Consider the following 17,067-nt stretch of genomic DNA (forward strand, 5'->3'; position numbering starts at 1 on the left):
TCACATTGACTTTTCCTTAATCCTGCCCCTATTTTGCTCTGTGCTCCAATAACAGTTCAGCAAGTTTGGTAACTCAATCAACTTTCTTCTTCTCTGTAAAAGGTCACACTTAAGTTAGCAAAATGCTCGCAAACTAGCTTGCTAACAATTGATGTAGATTAGCCAACATGTGAATACGGCCCAACTCCAATCAGGCCCCTACACAAGGGTGTAGCTCTGTTAGACCTTTTCCACCAACACGGAACTGTTTCAAACACCTAAATTTGGTTCCCATCTGGAACCAGAATACAGCAGATTTTCCTGAGGAACCAAAGTGGATGTGTCATATATGCATTCAGCAACACATTCTGTTGATGACATCATTGATTACAATGTTTCACTAAATAGTATCCTGAATGGAACCAGTTCATGAGCCAGAGTTTATTTGGTGGAAAAGTGCCATGTGTTAGACGCCCTCACCTTTCACTGACAGAAACATTAATCATGATGGATTCATAATTAAGTCAATATTTATAATCTTACACACTGACAAAGATGTAAGTGCAAATGAAATGGCACACTCATTACATTCATGGCATGATTAGCTTGTTAAAATGACTAATTGAATAAATAAAAACTAATTCCCACGATTCTTTGGCCACATCTATATGGATGGACATTTTTTGTCATGTCATTCTATCATGTGGGCTTAAAAACAGTGTGTATTTGAGGTGAGACAATTTATTACTTATCTTTTAGAAATAATCACACAGTACTTTATCTCTATCCCAGACAGAAAAGAGGTGCTACACCTGAGAGGACTGAGTTTTGTAAGCCTCCATCAATGCATAATTGCTTTTAAGGCTGACTGGTTTGGAATGACGCTCAATGTGGCAGACCCTCCACGAGAATGTGCAAACAGTGTGAGAGTGGATGAGGGCCAGATTGGAAATGGGCCCTCATGTCGAACTTACAGGTCCTCCAGCAACATTTTTTAACCATCTTCAAAATTTGTTTCTTTTCCCAAAATATCATATCTAAGCAGGAAAGGAGAAAGCTGACAGAGGTACCAAGCTTGCTCAACTGTTATTGGAGCACAGACAAAAAAAGGGGTGGGACTTACGAAGCATCAGTTTATGTCAATCAAGTTGAAAATCTTGTGAATATCAATGTAAATGTGTTAATAAGAAGATTAAAAAGAAGCACAACTGATACTCCACATGCAAGTGAACACAATGCTATTAGACACTACGTCGCACTCTGTCATACTTTGCTCTTCATCTGATCGTGAGTCTGTGGGGTCCACCTCCATCTTTGTGGGTGACTCATTAGCTGACAACTCTTCAGACTTTTCTTTGTCGTCCGCCCCTTCTTTCTTTTCCTCTTCCGTCCTCTCCTTAGAGTCCAAATCTTCAACAGACATCAGGTGATCCGTTGTGGGCTTGGAGAGACTACAAGAGTCTTGATCTTTTGTCTCAATTCTTAAGACAGCAGCTCCCTGAGCTTCTGGTTCAGCTACACTGAGCCGTCGACTCAAGTCCAGCAGGGTACATTTCTTGCCGAGTTTTGCATCTTTGGGAAACACAATGACAGCAGGAGTTCATTTTCCGCATAATCTTGAAAACACACATGTAGATCTGTCAATATCTTCTATTAATCCTCGCAGCAGTTAAAATAAAAGGATAAACAAGAACATAAACTATCAGTATGAATACACAAGAGGCCAACCTATTTGTGAGGTCTCTGATTAGCGCTTTGATCAAGTCAACACATGCAAACCAAATAAGTAAAAGATCTTTTCAAAGTTTGGGCGAATCTGAGCACAAATTTGACAGCTCTACATAACTCAATGGCATACACAGGCACATCAAAAGAGAGACTTATTTCATTGAACGCCAGCCAACACACACAATGACATCGTTGAGATTACTGAACGAGAGACCAATTCACTCTCTGAGTCTTTAACTGAAAGAAAAACCAAACTCCAAATAACTAAAAACCACATTTTAAGCCCCAAAGTCTCCCATTCCAGACCTTCCAGTTCTTTGCGGTAGTTGGCGTTGGTGTTGCCGGGAAGCCTGGGGACAAACCGCTGCACATAAGTCTTACTGATCCAACTCCAGCCCCCGTATCCCGTAACGCGATACTCCTCTCCTTTCTGCTTCCACACCTTCACACAAGACAAGAAAGTAGAAGGTGAAGGGTTGAAAAGTGAATCAGGACAGACTGGAAAAAAAAGGTTGGAAAAGGAGAGACTGAGGGTATAAAGAACGATTAAAAGTTTAGAGTTTGTTCACACACTGATCGCTAATTGCTGAGGGAAATGACTCACAGCAGAGCTCAACCTGCTCCATCAAAGAGCCCTTGATCATCACTCACGCACTTACACACAACAAACACACCAGCGTTTCCCACAGCAATGAATCAGTTTTTCAGGCAATAAAGTCTCAGTGTACAAGTCTACTAGTCTGAAATATTATTACCGCCTGTGTGTGACCTACATTGCTGGTAACACGACGGTGGTCCATCCTCAACCTGATATGCTTAGTATGTATGCAAGAGTGCAAGAGGGAGTTCCTTGTGCACATTAATGGTAAAGAATATCCATCTTCTGAAATTAAATTCATATTGTGCTGGGTTTGAAATGATCAAGTGAAAATGAGTATGTACATGACCTACCTGATGTTTGATCGGAAAGGTGTACTTGACCCAGGTGGCCTGCTGCATCGTCTCTTCATCCTCCAGCTTCTTCTCCCTCTTCTTTACTTTCTCTTTCTCCTCACGCTCCATGGACGTCATGCGGTTTAACCTGAAGATATTTGTTTAAAGTGTGATGTAAGTATATCCTGCTAAAGTCAAAATCTTTAAGTGTTTTATCACATATTTACTGCGCCATATATCACCTATGCTCCCCTATCAGGTCCAACAATGACAAAAAAATATTCTCTGGTATTTTTAATAGTATTTCAGAGTTTGTCTTTTCCTGGAAAACAATTAAAAACTGTTGATGATCATGGAAGCAGAACACAACCGGCCACCAGAGCAGAATGGAGTGTCTCCAGATACCTCACTGTACAACAGCACAACTTTATAACTTTATTCATTAATTTGGGTGAAACTGAATCATTTTTTGTGGAGAAAATAGATTTTGGTTTGCCCTCTGATGTCCCGTGTAATTAAATAATTGAGTTGAAGCTGAGCAGCCAGACTTTCATGATGGACGGATAGCTACAGCTTACTTCTGAAGCAGCTAACTGTAACTGTTTGCAAGCAACAGAACTGGCCTCAGCAGCCTCCCAGTGAACACAGATATCACTGGGATAAACACAGCCTCTTAGACCAGAGCTTCCATCCTGAGGGAAGATAGCTGTACTTGTTGCTCAAGTAAGCTGGCTAACAGCTAACTACCGTTAGCTTGTCTAGCTCAGCCCCATGGTCCATGGAGCCAAACCCAGCAAGAAAACCACCTCAGTGCTGTAGCCTATTCCCTGTCAAAGTGTCCTCCATTGGTCTCAGAGTGTGTTTTGGTCACGGGCCGGCTGTGCTCAACAGGACGTGGCACCTAACAGGACCACTCGCCTTCATAAATGCATGGGCTGTTTAACTGCATGGCAGGGAGATGGGGGTGTCACACAGTGCTATTGGCTACTCCAATCATTGTCTATCCCTCCCGAGTGGCCCAAACGCAGAACAAATAAAGACTCCACTAGCTGTTTCATGGGACCGGTGTGTAGGATTTAGTTGCATCGAGCAGTGAACTTGCAGACTGCAAACACCATGAGTCACTCTCCTCTTCCAAATGTGAAGGAGAACAAAACGCACAAAATGCGAATGACCAAATTTAGTGTCTGTGCTGGGTTTGTCAGTTCTGGCCTACTGTAGAAACATGGTGGTGCAACATGGCGGGCTCTGTGGAAGAGGACCCTCGCCCTCTGGAGATATAAACAGCTCATTCTAAGTTACAACAATTAGTATTTTCAGGTGATTAATTGATTAAGTTTCTGCCATATTCTGCCAATAAATCACCATATATCTTAGACATTGGATGTAGAGGAAAAGTTTTAGTTTTTTTAACAAAAGAAACTTTTTTGGGCTGCACAAAGAATATCATGATTTGCTTTTCGTGAAAACCCTGCTGTATAATGACAGCTATTGGTCACGATTCAGCCATTTAAAATACACCTTATATGACATATAATTTTGTAAATAAGCAACTGGAATGTTCCTCGAGTAATGTAAAAATATGATTAAAGCCCTGATTAAAGATGAGGGTTCTATGAAGCATTCATTCACTTCCATTCTACAGATACACACACACACACATTCAGGTCCTAACCCTGCGAAACGCCGGACAATCTCTTCTTTAAAGGGGTGCTGTGGTGTTGAAGCAGTAGTACAGGCAGAGGTGGGTGGTACTGGTAGTGGACTCGCAGTCTAAATATTATGCCTCACAGCGAGGGTGGGCCCTTTGATCTGATCTGGTTATGATCGCCTCTGCCTGCTAAACTGACCACACATCCCCAGTGTACATGCACTCAATGCTTACTTGACTCTTTCACTTTTTTGAAGTATTTAAACCGAATCTGTGGAGGGATCACGTAACTATTATTTTGTTTATGTGTTGTGTGAAATTAGATCAATTTGTAAAAACACAGGTTTATGAATAAATGTAGTATGTATGTAGTTAATACACATGCACACTCATACTGTACATACACAATGTGCGTACCTGGTATGGCCCAGCGAGTCCTTCCAGACAGGCAGCATGGCCACAGGTTTGATGGCACACTCCAGGATGGCCAGAGCCAGCGCAAACTCTCTGGCCTTACTGCACATCTGAACTGCTTTGATCCAATTGGTCCTAAAAAACAAGCAAAGAAACATTGAATTCTTTTAAACTTCTCTCTTTACTCTGGGTGCTTTCCCTAGGAGGCTAGTTTAATTTTTTAATTTTCAGCCTGGTCTTGGTATGCTTTTACTTTGGATAAAAAGGCCTCAGTTCAGAGCTTTCTGTCATTCACACTTTATTTTACGGTACACAAATAAGACGGAACAAGACATGTTTTGTATCAAATTAAAGTAGAAGTAATGTGCTTTTTATTAGACAGGTTAGATCATTTATTAGACTTTCTCAGAGGGTAATTAGGGACAAATTACAACAGAACTGTACTGCAAACTAATGTGAAATCACAAATGTCATACTTGAGACAGGCCTTCTTTGCGTAGTTCCATACAACTGACAGGAAGGCGTCTCAAGTATCAGATTTGTGATTTCACTTTAGTTTACAGTACAGTTCTGTTGTATTTATGTCCTAAATTACCCTCTAATAAAGTTTAATAAGGGGCTATCAAAGGGTCTGATACTGACAAATAAAGAACATTATTTTATCTAGTTTGACACAAACTTCAGCTTGTTACGTCTTATTAGTGTCTGAATCTAAAATAAAGTGCAACAATAAAACAAATACCCATTGACTATTACATGTCATAGTGTCCGTCTTCGTACCTGTGTGAGGCCCAGTTTGGGTGCATGAACGGTGCTGGAACGTTGTTCTCCAGCTGGATGATGGTGAGTCTCAGCGTGGAGATGGTCAGAACCTTGGAGCCATGAATGGACCCGTTCCACTTAAATTCTCCTGCTGGTGTCATGCAGAACTTGTGGGAGAGATGCCGCCTCTTGTCGTGGTCCTGATGAAAAGACAAATTAGGTAGGTTTTAGCCAGGGATTCACCTAAAAGACAGGGTACGCTTCACTGCCAATTTCTTATTTTTTACTTTTAATTTCATTCAGAAATGGTCATATCACAGTCATGTACAGAGTCTAATGATATAAAGCCTTTTTCCTGTTTTCCATGTGAGCTTTAGCTCAGTCTTTAGAAAAACTTTGAGTCCTCCTTCTTCACTTTATAGTAGTGCACATTCAGTCCACCTATACAGGTTTAACACACATCTTCTCATCATGTTTATTAGTGCCCTATTCAGTATCTGGCTTGTCTCAGATCCAGTGGACACAGTCATACCTAGGGACAGTTTATAATCACCAATCCATCTGACTTAGAAGTCTTTATAATAATAAAAAATCCCTTGCAGACACAATTAAATTAATGTTAGAACATTTATGAATATTCAGATGATGACAACAACTTGTCGTGCCACTTGCCTCTCTGTGCTGGTGCTTGTTGAGGGCCACGGCGTTGGAGCTGTACTGGTTATGATAGACGCGGTACTTCCCCTCCTGGCCAAGCTTGAAGTATTGGCAGAGTGTCCCCTTCATCACCACGTCCTTGCTGTTACGTGTGCTGACGCGGGTGACGTCACCTTGTGCATTTACTACTAGTACCTGCAGAGGTTGGGAAAAAAAGAGTCATTCAGATTTATTAAAAGACAGCAAATCTATGATACATATACAAGCACCTCCTCTGAATAAAATAAGTATCCTCATCACAGATCCTCATATTCAGTACGGCTTTCTTTTTCTTTTTGTGCTCTCTGTGCTGTCCATTGTGAAGAGGCTAACCAACACTGACAATAATGCTTTTAAGTGAAGCATGACCATAGTAACTGAAGTGCACATGTTGTATTATGACAGTAACTGGCATGAAAGTGTTAGTCCAAACGCTTAGGCTTGGAGACAACCTAAGACAGGGCTCAACAGTAAGGACTGCTCACTTGCCTGGGGCAAGTAAAATGCCATGCCGAGCAAGTAAATCTAGCAAAAAAGACTCTTTTGATCATCAATTGATTGTTAAGGTAATTTTTCCAAGCAAAATAGCAGAAAATGCTGTTTTCAGCCTCTCATATATGGAGACTTCCCATTCCTCTTGGTTTATTATCATATTAAACTGAATATCTTTTGGTTTGGGGCTGAAAAAACAAGAAATTTTTCACAATTTTCAAGACATTTTATAGACATTGCAGCCACAGATTATAATAAGTAATAATAATATAATTAAGCCTTTGTTTTTAACAACAACCACTGACATAGAAAACAGTACAGGGGCTGGTAAAAATTGAATTTGGGCAAGCAGATTTCTGACCCACGTGGCCAGTCAGGCACTAACGTTGAATGCCCCGAAATATTTTGCATAAGGTACAAATGTAAGGTTAAGACATAAGGTAGTTTATGCAACCAGGCATTAACTATATTATGTTAAGTTTAGGACGATGTTCAATCGCCAGAATTCAAGACCTTTAACTTCATATTCATGTGTACATGTCCTGCTTTGCGCACCTGTGTCAGACACCATGCAGGCATTTTTCATTCATAGATTAAAAAAAATAAATCATGATCATCAACAGTTCTTCTCACCTCTTTACCCTCTTTGAAACCCTTGTTGGCTTCGTGGACAGCAGCTGCAACCTGCTGGCTCTTGAGCTGGCTGAGCTTGCTCTCTGGATTTCTCAGCCGGGTCACCATGCGAGTCGCCGACGACTTCTTACTGCTGAGGCCTGTCGTCTCACCGTTGGCCGAGTCTTTACTGTCCCCTGGAAACCAAGTGCCCGGTTCAGTCAAGGACAGAAGAAACCAAGTCAGACACAGCTGTGAACTTTATTTGATGTGGATTGATCAGTGAAACCGATACAGTCTTGAAAGCCATTACATAAGAAACAGTTGTAATATGTTTGTACTGCACCGAATCTTGAGAATTGGGACAAAGCCATACATGTAGGGGTTTTAATTTTTACTCTTCAATAATTCTGGAAAATATATATTAAATGATCAAACTCTTGGCAGTTAAACATCGTAACGGGCCAACCTCCTAATGATTACATTTTACATATGATAGAGCTGATGTCTTACGAAGTTTTAAAATGTTACATTTTTTCATTTCACCCCATAATTGTAGTGAGTAGACAGTTTATTTTTTATTTTAGTAAGTTGCTAAGAGTTTTCTTAATACTAACCAAAACACACATAAACCATAATTCTTATTTAAGCTTTCATGTACAAGGGCTACAGAGTTGACATGTTACGGTTGAGACACATCTTATAACAATATTATTTAATGAATTTGTGGGAAAATAGAACTCCTACCAGTGCTTGAGCAGTATTTAGGCCTGGGCCTGGTTGAAAAACCTATCAAACAGTGAAGTTTCTTATGGGTTGATATTGATAATTATTGATCATGTAAGTAGTGACTGATGAGGTGTTGAAAGGGCAAAAGTGATAAAAATAAGTTTGCTGTATTATAGATATGACTACTGGTATGACTTTCACAAAATATTAACTAAAAGTTGCAACTTTTATTCGTTTTCCTAAATCAATAGTTGAAATTGCTAAGAATTAATTAATAATTAGTAAGATACAAAGTGCACATTTTTCTCATTTTAAGTTTTAAGGGAAAGTTCACCCAAAAATGAAAATTCAATCATCATCTATCTACTCACCCTCATGCCGATTGAGGGTCAGGGTTATTCTGTTGGTCCGAAAAACTCTGCTGGAGTTTCACAGGAAAACAGTGCTGCAGAATCTCCCAAACAATGGAAGTGAATGGTGACCAGTTTTCAAACATAACATAAAGATAAATAACTAACAACAACTGAAAAAAACAAAAAAAACAAAGTGCACCCATACTGCTCATGTGGTGCAACCTAAGTCTCCTAAATTCCCAGACATGCTGTTTGCACACCGTCACACCACACATTCACAGTTCAGACAGTGTGAGATTCAGGCTAGAAACATGGTGTAAATAACATTTTCTTAGTCAACTTGAAATGTCGGGGCAGTATGGAGGCATTTTATATTTTTATTCTGTTTTTTTACATTTGAAAACTGGTCACCATTCACTTCCACTATTTGGAAGACTCTACAATGCTGTTTTCCTGTAAAACTCCAGCAGAGTTTTGTGGACTAAAAAACTAAACCAACCTTCAATCGGCATGAGGATGAGTAGACAATGACTGACTTTTCATGTTTGGGTGAACTATTCCTTTAAGTTTCCTTACTCAACAAACGCCTCTGCCAGACAAAACAATGTCACAATTTCAATGGGCACAATCACTGCCAGACTATTGATTAATTATTAATTTATTTTTTAGTTAAATGCTAAATTCTAAATAAGCAGCGATTAATCAATTAATGATTAATCATTAACACCCCTAATTAACAGTGAGATTTCTGACAAATAATCTGCAATGTGGATATAATGACTATGCAGGCAAAGACGAATAATTGAACAGCTAGATCAGTCTGGTAGGTTCAGGAAATTACATCACTTCACAGACAAATCCAGGAAAAGTCAACACTTGTGCCATATCACAAGATAACAATAGCCAAAATCTAATGTGACATCTCCTTTCATGTCATGATACGATATAATATCGATATTATATGGTATTAAATCGATAAATATTGGCCAGCCATAGCAGTATACCCACCATTTTTAAACCAGGAAGTGATACAGGGGTCCTTAGGATATAGCTAAACCTTTTTATGCCTGATTAAATCATACTTTAGTGAAAAAAAGGGGGTGCTTTCTGGCACAGAGCCAGAAAAAAAAGCAAACAAAAACATTTCTTAAATCACATAGATTTCATATATATAAATCCTTAAACAATGGAATTGCAGTGTTGGCAGTAAGATATTTTTTTTGGTAGGACATGATTTGTCCCAAATCTAAAGCATAGGTGACTGCTTTTCTTGTGCAGATTTAACTATCATGTGAAATGTATGAACACGTCAGACATCAGATGAGGTATTGTTTGGTCAGACCTGTATCATCGAGGCTGGCCAGTGATGACTGGGAGGACTTGTCAGCCAGGTCTGGAGGTTCGGGACCTCTGGGAGGGACCACAGCTCCCATGCTGCTGTTACTGTTCTCTTCGTTGGTGTGGGAGGGCTGGCTCAGGCTGGGGACGCCATCTCCGCTGACAGGGACAGACTCTGATGACGGGGTTTCTGCAGCACAGACAGAAAATCACAAGGAGTATTGACCGTTACATAAACAAGCCTGTCTGGAATTGTGTTGGCTTTTTTTGCCGTCATCAGTCATCATCTGAGACATCTTTCATGGTTCGTTTAAGTGTTCCAGCAAAGTGCAGGTGTTAGCGCCGACTGAAACGTCTGAACTGGAAAAACAAGACAAATTGTGGCATCAAAGCTGTCAGCAGTGACCAATAAACACGAGGCTCTGCACAAGAAGAAGGTCAGTCATGATGAAAACAAACTTTCTTGTGATGGTTCTGAAATAGTTCAGGCTGTGGCTCCCTCTACTGATAACTTGTGCGCAATGCATGCACCAAATAACCAGTTCACATGAAGGGATGGGTCACTTGAAAGCAATGGGTGACCAGTCCAGGCAAGGCAAGGCTCCAACTAGGCTCATGCACACATATAAAAGGGATTGTCTGGATTTTTTGAAGAGGGATTATTTGAGATATTTAATGAATCAATAGTCAGTGTATTAGCTACAGAAGATGCCAGTCAGAACACCTTCAGTTGTCAGTCATTTTAGCTACTTAAAGGGTTCACAAAAAAACAATATCAGTTTAAGTATAAGCTATATTTAGAATATTTTCACCACTTTACTTTGGCATCAGATAGCCGTTTCTGGTGGGAAACTACAGTTATAAATCAAATGTCACTCCCCCCGAACCAACCAAACTCCATAGAGGAAATCCGTCATTTTCCCTTGCAGAACACAGGAGTTGCTGATCTACTATTGCCTTGATCTGTTCGTTTGTGTTATTGTTTCACTTCTGCGAATCCAAACCATCCTTTCGAAATAAAGAAATCACACAATAACACAAACGGATTGAGAAAGTGGTAGACCAGCAGCTCCCACATTTCGCAAGGTAAAATGACCGATTTCACCTGTGGAGTTTGGTTGGTGTAGAGAGAGCAGTATTTGGCTTATTCTAACAGCAATTTCCTGTCAGAAAAGGCTGTCTGATGGGAAAGTAATGCAGTGAAAATATTATAAATATCATGTACATTTAAATTTACATTGATTTTATCAATATGTGTCTAAGATACCTTCTGTTGTTCTGTTAAACTTTCAAATTTTTATTCCTTTATTCTTTTTATTTCTATTTATTTATACTTAGTAGCCACTATGTGATGCTGTTTTTTTTTATCTTCTATTATTTTATCTTTACGTATTTTATTGTTCCATCTTAATTCTACCATGTTTTTGCCTCTTTTGCAGTGTCTTATGGTTTTATCTCAGTTTAACTTTCTCTTGCTTCTGTTTGGCCTCACTGTTGTGACTTTCTGTTGCTCACTGCCTCCTGGGTACCCTGGCCTGTCTGTCAAAGCAAAGGTGCTATATGAATAAAGTTATTACATTTATGTTGCTGACCCCGTCCCGTCCACAGCAGTACATTGATTTGCTTCCATGACATACTTCTCTCTGCTTCTCCACACTGGAGAGGCAGTGACCAGCATCCACTGTAGTGAATAAATGATTATGGATAATAACGACTTCCACCCCACTTCAAATAATCGGAACTATACTTTTAAGGATGAACATGTGCAGATCATCCCTGAACAAGTATCCACAAATGCACTACTTAAATGGACAGCCATCTAACCAGAGGTTCCCATTACAAGCAAGCAGCAGAAGAAAAGCTTTTTATAAGAATTACTGCAGCAGGCACAGTGAGCGTTGTCCTCAGTTGACTGAGGCTCGGTTCTAGCCATAATGATTGCGGTGACAATGCTGTCTGATTGCAAATCAATCGATGCAATCAGTTTCTTGTCTCTATGGGGGAAAAAGAGAGCATGAGGAAAATTAAGAGTTCAAGTGCAAAACGACGGAAAGTGTTACAAGGCTGGAGCCAGATTTCAGGAAACAAAAACTGAAATATTGAACACAAAAGCCAGCAGATGAAGTGAGAGCCACATGCGAAGCGGCAGGCTGGGAAATGGTCAGGAGGGAGGCTAAAGCACTGGGGGTATATGGCGGAACAAACAAGGCACTGGCGATGTTAGGGGCATGACATTGGTCGCACAATCCAGCGAAGTTGCAGACTGCGGCAGTAAAGCAGCTTAATGAGGTCAATTTCACCCTGAAACGTCCTTGTGTACCTTTGGTGTTGTTAGAGACCTCCGTATGGGAACATCCCTCTATCAGAGCCCCTACGGAGGAGGCAGCGGGGGGCTTTGGAGCCTCCGCGGCCAGGCTATAGCTCACGCCGGTGGGGATGGTTTGTGTTGGAGCAGGGGCTGCTGGAAGTTTAGGTCCGTCTGAGGTGCTACTGCCACTACTGCCTTCTTGGACAGTAGGTGGAGCTTCGACAGCTACAGATGAACAGCAGCAATGTTGTAAATACTGTGGTTTTCAGTGGATATTGCACACATAACTTAAAGACAATGGAGAGAAGCAGTGGTGGGCTGACAAGTATGGTCAAACCAAAAAATCATCATCAACTGAAAAAGTAAAAAACTGTTGGCAAAGCTACACATATGACCTTAACAAACGTATCTTAAAGGTATAATATGCAGCATTTGTTCCTGTTTGTAAACACACCATTCAAAGTTAGCCCCTCCATCCCGCCTAAACAAGAGTAAGAGAGAGAAAAAGCAGCAGTGGTTGACCGAGCTAGAGACTAGAGACTGTGCTCCTGCATCTGTCGATGCATTTCCTCAGCAACAACATGCCTAGCTTGCAGCTATCAAAAGCTAATACTTTTTGAAACTTTCTACAAGCAGCAAAGCTGCTGACAGTGATATTCTCACAGTCTCTGTTCACACAAAACTTCTCCCAAATGTTCGACTTGGCCTTCCACAGTTTATTGTCCTTAATTTGATATCCTACACTGACTTTTGCCTTTATGTCATCCGTTTTAGCTATTAGCGAGCCTACATTACTGTTAGATCAGTGATGACCCATTGTTTGTCTGGATGCAGGTCAAAGGTTGTGTCTTAGGCTTTCACAATAACAAAAGAAAATCCTGGAAATTATTTGTGTTCTCACCTGCTGCCTGCCCGCAGTTAGTCTGTACTTGTGAATTTACCCGTTATACAACTTTTTTGCAGGTTACCTGGTGGGTACCCAAGGATAGGGCTGGGCAGTGAAATTAAATTTCAATTTCAGTTACGATTTTGGCTTCCCACAATCATTAAAACAAGATAATCAAAATAAAACATTTATCGTGCCACATACTGTGATGGTGTGTTTTGTTTTGTCTTGTGTTGTAAAAGCAGCGCACCCTTCCTTTTCAGCCAGTTTTGGTTTCAGCTCATGTTGACTGATTTTACTGCTGAGTTACATGTCCGCTGCTGTTTCCGTTAAATGACGAACTTATTCCACACATTTGCCAGATGTTTTAAGCGGAGGGAGACGAGCACTGAGCACACACAAACAGGCAGGAGAAGAGAAATCCTGCCTGTTTGTATCTTACAAGGCGATCTCTTTAATTAATCTTTAGCAGGGGAAGCGACGGCCCATTTACGCAGAAACAAAAACTTTGTGATGTTGTAAATCCAAAAGATTATCAGCTCTGTGTGTGATTATAAACATGGAGAATCACCTGCTGACCAGTGTGCTGTTGTGTTGTGTCACACCTCTTTTGATTCTGCAATGCTGGCAAACTATGTAAAAAGATACACTGTATATCACAGTTGGTGATAGATAGTTTTGTTACATATTATTTGCTTTATTTATCTTCATATTTTTCGCTTTATTACACATTTTCGTTTATTTCTTGTTTTTCAGTTCAATTATATTGAAAGTTCAGAGTCATTGTGTAAAAAATGTCCAGTAAACACTAAAATCATGATTTCAATATCAATCAAAATAATCGTTCTGCTGATTTTTGCCATAATAAAGCAGTCCTACCAAAGGGTACCTGACCAAAGCAGGACTTGGGCTTGTCTGGGCTGTCACTACATATGTACTGCGTGTGAGACGTAAGAGTTAAACTACACACGCCCACGCCTCAGCGCAATCCTGCAAGAAGGTGCCACATTGCCGGCTTTTGCGTGAATGCAGCCAAAGCGAACGCTTCATCATATCTGCTGTGTCCTCTTTCTGCCTGCATGCGTGTATCTCAGCCTCGCCCTCAGCTAACCACACACAGACCTGTCTGTGTCATGACCTCTTTATGACACAGACGGAGGGGAGAGAGACAGAGACAGTGATGTCGCTATGTTTCAAGCTAAAAGTAAAGGTAAACGTAAAGGTCAACTTAGAACAATCCGAGGAAACCTACACCAGTACTTAAGGAACACACAGGAACTCCACAGAGAAAGGCTGTGTCCAAACCAGGATTCAAACCAAAGACCTTGTTGCTATGAAGCTGAAGGGCTAATCACTAAACCTGACCTCACAACCTGCTTGCTGTTACTGGCTGGGTGCTACACACCATCGCCCAATGGCTGATGAACAAAAACATACAGAACAGAGAAAAATATGAGATAATTAGAAAATACGGCCAGAGGGTAAAGTCTATGCAGATATAAAAACACACTTCTTGTTTTTTTTTTTTTTTGTTTGTTTGTGTTTTTTTTAGGAAAATCCTGCATATTATGCCTTTAACTTCTGGGATTCTTTAACTTTTTAAGATGAATGCAATCATGCACTTATGGGAAGGCACACGGGCATTTATATTCCCTATGCACTCAAGGGTAATTAGACGCCGCTTACTAAAGACGTTAGCATTTTCTTCTTCTGTTCATGCAATAAATGTCTTATTATTCTGTATAAGAGCCTCTTTATTGCGCTGTATAATACACATCCAGCAAGGCACCAACATTAATTACCACATGTGCTTTGTGATTGCCAACTTGAGTCTTGAAAAACAGCACAGCATTTCTAATTGGTTTAAGAGCCAAACAACAGCGGAATTGATTCTTAAATCAATAACTAATTACACCATTGTGATGATGTCCTTTTTTTTCCAAGGCTCAAAAACAGAACAGAAGAGGTAGCGACTTCCAGAGAAAGAGCTTTTCAGGTCAGACTTTTTATTGTTTTTTGTGCTACTATTACCATATCTTCAGGTTAACTAATTGGATGTGTTTTTTCAGAATTTCTTATCAAAGATAAACATCATAATCACCTCCAGTTTTGACGCCGTCCTTTTTATCCTCCGTGGCCTCCTCTTTGGTCTCCTCCTCCTCCTTTGTTGGAGCCTTGACCTTCCCGTCCTGCTGCCACTCATCCCTCGATTTTGCCTCCTCGTCGTCCTTCTCCACGTCCACCTCCTTCTTCTCCTTCTCCAGCCGAGCTTTCAGGGCCTCCTCGGCAGCCCGTCTCTTCACCTCCTCCAGCTCCTCCTCCTTCTTGGCCCGCAACCGCTCCAGGATCTCCTCTGGTTGAAAGAAGATGTACGAGACGAGAAGTTGTAAGACAAAATAAATCAACAACAGAACACAGGGTAAAGCCAACAAGCCATCCATAACTTTTTCACTTTTTACATACTTTTAATTTGTATATATTTCTGATATATATTGCAGTAGAATGTACATATTTTAACATATATGTTTTTCTCTTTTATTACTGTTTTGCTAGTATATCAAGATATCAAGTCCTCGGGTGACAAAGATAACTTGGGAACTGACCCAAAATGAACACTAACAGGAAAACAAAAAGATGGTGTGGTTTTGGAGGGGACATTATGACATGCTTGAGCTTTATATTTAAACCCAAAACAAAAAGATGATGCAGAATTATCATCCAACGGACCTCCTCCTTTACACAATTTACATGTAACATGCTGACTGGGAGCAATTCAATCCTAATCTTCTATAAAACACCACAATAAAGTTAGATTCTGATGTGGTAAGAGAGCCTAGTGGCACCATGCTGTCTTGTAGACTCATCCCTCCAGCGTTAATATGAGTAGCAACAGTGATAGGTACATACTGATAGGTAAGCACACTGGGTCATTAATATACTGTAGAGTGGAAGACTGTGACGTCCTTTACAAGAGTGTGACTCATCAGGGGCACAATTTAATAACATAAGCTGAGTAATATAAAACCTCCATCTGCACAGATTGTGTAAATTTAAAAGGGTAACTCCGTCTGTTTTCCACTTTGGGGGTTTATATGCGGCAACATCATCATGCAGAAACCTACATCAGGTCACGCAGGAAAATGGCTTTAAAAGGGCTAAGACTCTAAAATATACACACATGAGAAACAGTTGTGTGAAGCTACATAATGATATAAAAACATCAAACAATAAGTGCCCTCATTAAAGCAGGAGACAGATTAGGGCTGTATTGCTTCTTTCTTAAAAAACCGAAACCTCAAACAGCAGCTCTAGATACTTTGCATCCATATATGATACAAAACTGCCACGCAACATATCACAATACCCTGCTGCATTGGTTTTTAGCCCTGACCCTGCTGGAGCAGTCTGCCTCCTCACCCAATAGGAAATCTCGCATCGAGCAGAACAAACAGCACAGTATGCAAATGTTGAGGCTTTTCTTTTACTGACACACAAAACAGAAAACATCCGCTTGATTGTTAAATTATGTCTCTCTCTTATTTTTTTTTACAATCTTCCTCTTTGTTTTATCAACACTGAATTAGAAATGCAGACGCAGGGCTGACACATTCAATGTCTCCTCACTGGGTATGACACATGCAGACAGAGGAAGAATAACACTGGATGAAAGAATATCCAGTTTCACACTTGTCATCAAACTGGATAGAAAATCCCACATTTTGTATGTGAGCATAAACATGACAGAAATTGAATTCAAAAGCCTCCGTCTTCTTTCTACAGACACTTTTGTTATTTCACTTACTATCATCTTTTAGATGTTTCAGGATTTTAAGAATTAATTTTTAAATCCACTTAAATCCTGGTTTAACTTTTAATTATGATGCACCAAATGTTTAAACCAGCTTAAAATTAGGAAGATTAAATTTAAGCCTCTCATTAAACCTCAGTTTAGTTTTTACTCTAAACCTAAATTCAATTTATTTCTATCACAAAAACTTTAAACTCCAATGTAAACTATAATCCAGTGACTTTAAACTCACACTTGACGAGGTTTAACTTTAACTTTTTAGCTAGCTATCAAACAATACAAGTGTTGTTAATGTCCCCTCATTTTTTTTACTTACTAGCTAAGTTCTGACAGCACTTAGATTTATTATCTATTTATTTATCTATTTTAATGTGGGTA

The 17,067-nt window shown here is 40.0% G+C and overlaps 1 protein-coding gene across 4 annotated transcripts in view; it reads right to left on the reverse strand.

Annotated features, from left to right (window-relative positions):
• LOC146330898 (nucleosome-remodeling factor subunit BPTF-like) overlaps nt 1–17,067 on the reverse strand; it is a 74,742-nt gene that overhangs the window by 41,898 nt on the left and 15,777 nt on the right. For 3 of the 4 annotated variants that reach the window (XM_084710798.1, XM_084710791.1, XM_084710806.1), the window contains exons 5-14: nt 14,983–15,234; nt 12,008–12,220; nt 9,692–9,877; nt 7,289–7,464; nt 6,140–6,319; nt 5,486–5,667; nt 4,709–4,840; nt 2,659–2,788; nt 2,014–2,149; nt 1,249–1,551 (exon numbers count right to left, since the gene is read on the reverse strand). In XM_084710798.1, coding sequence (XP_084566924.1) covers nt 1,249–1,551; nt 2,014–2,149; nt 2,659–2,788; nt 4,709–4,840; nt 5,486–5,667; nt 6,140–6,319; nt 7,289–7,464; nt 9,692–9,877; nt 12,008–12,220; nt 14,983–15,234 — 1,890 coding nt within the window. The remainder of the gene's footprint in view (nt 1–1,248; nt 1,552–2,013; nt 2,150–2,658; nt 2,789–4,708; nt 4,841–5,485; nt 5,668–6,139; nt 6,320–7,288; nt 7,465–9,691; nt 9,878–12,007; nt 12,221–14,982; nt 15,235–17,067) is intronic. The other variant, XM_084710815.1, reaches the window with a different exon arrangement.

This window comes from Lutjanus erythropterus, chromosome 3 (assembly GCF_056507025.1).
Source record: "Lutjanus erythropterus isolate fLutEry1 chromosome 3, fLutEry1.hap2, whole genome shotgun sequence".
Lineage (NCBI taxonomy): Eukaryota > Metazoa > Chordata > Actinopteri > Lutjaniformes > Lutjanidae > Lutjanus > Lutjanus erythropterus.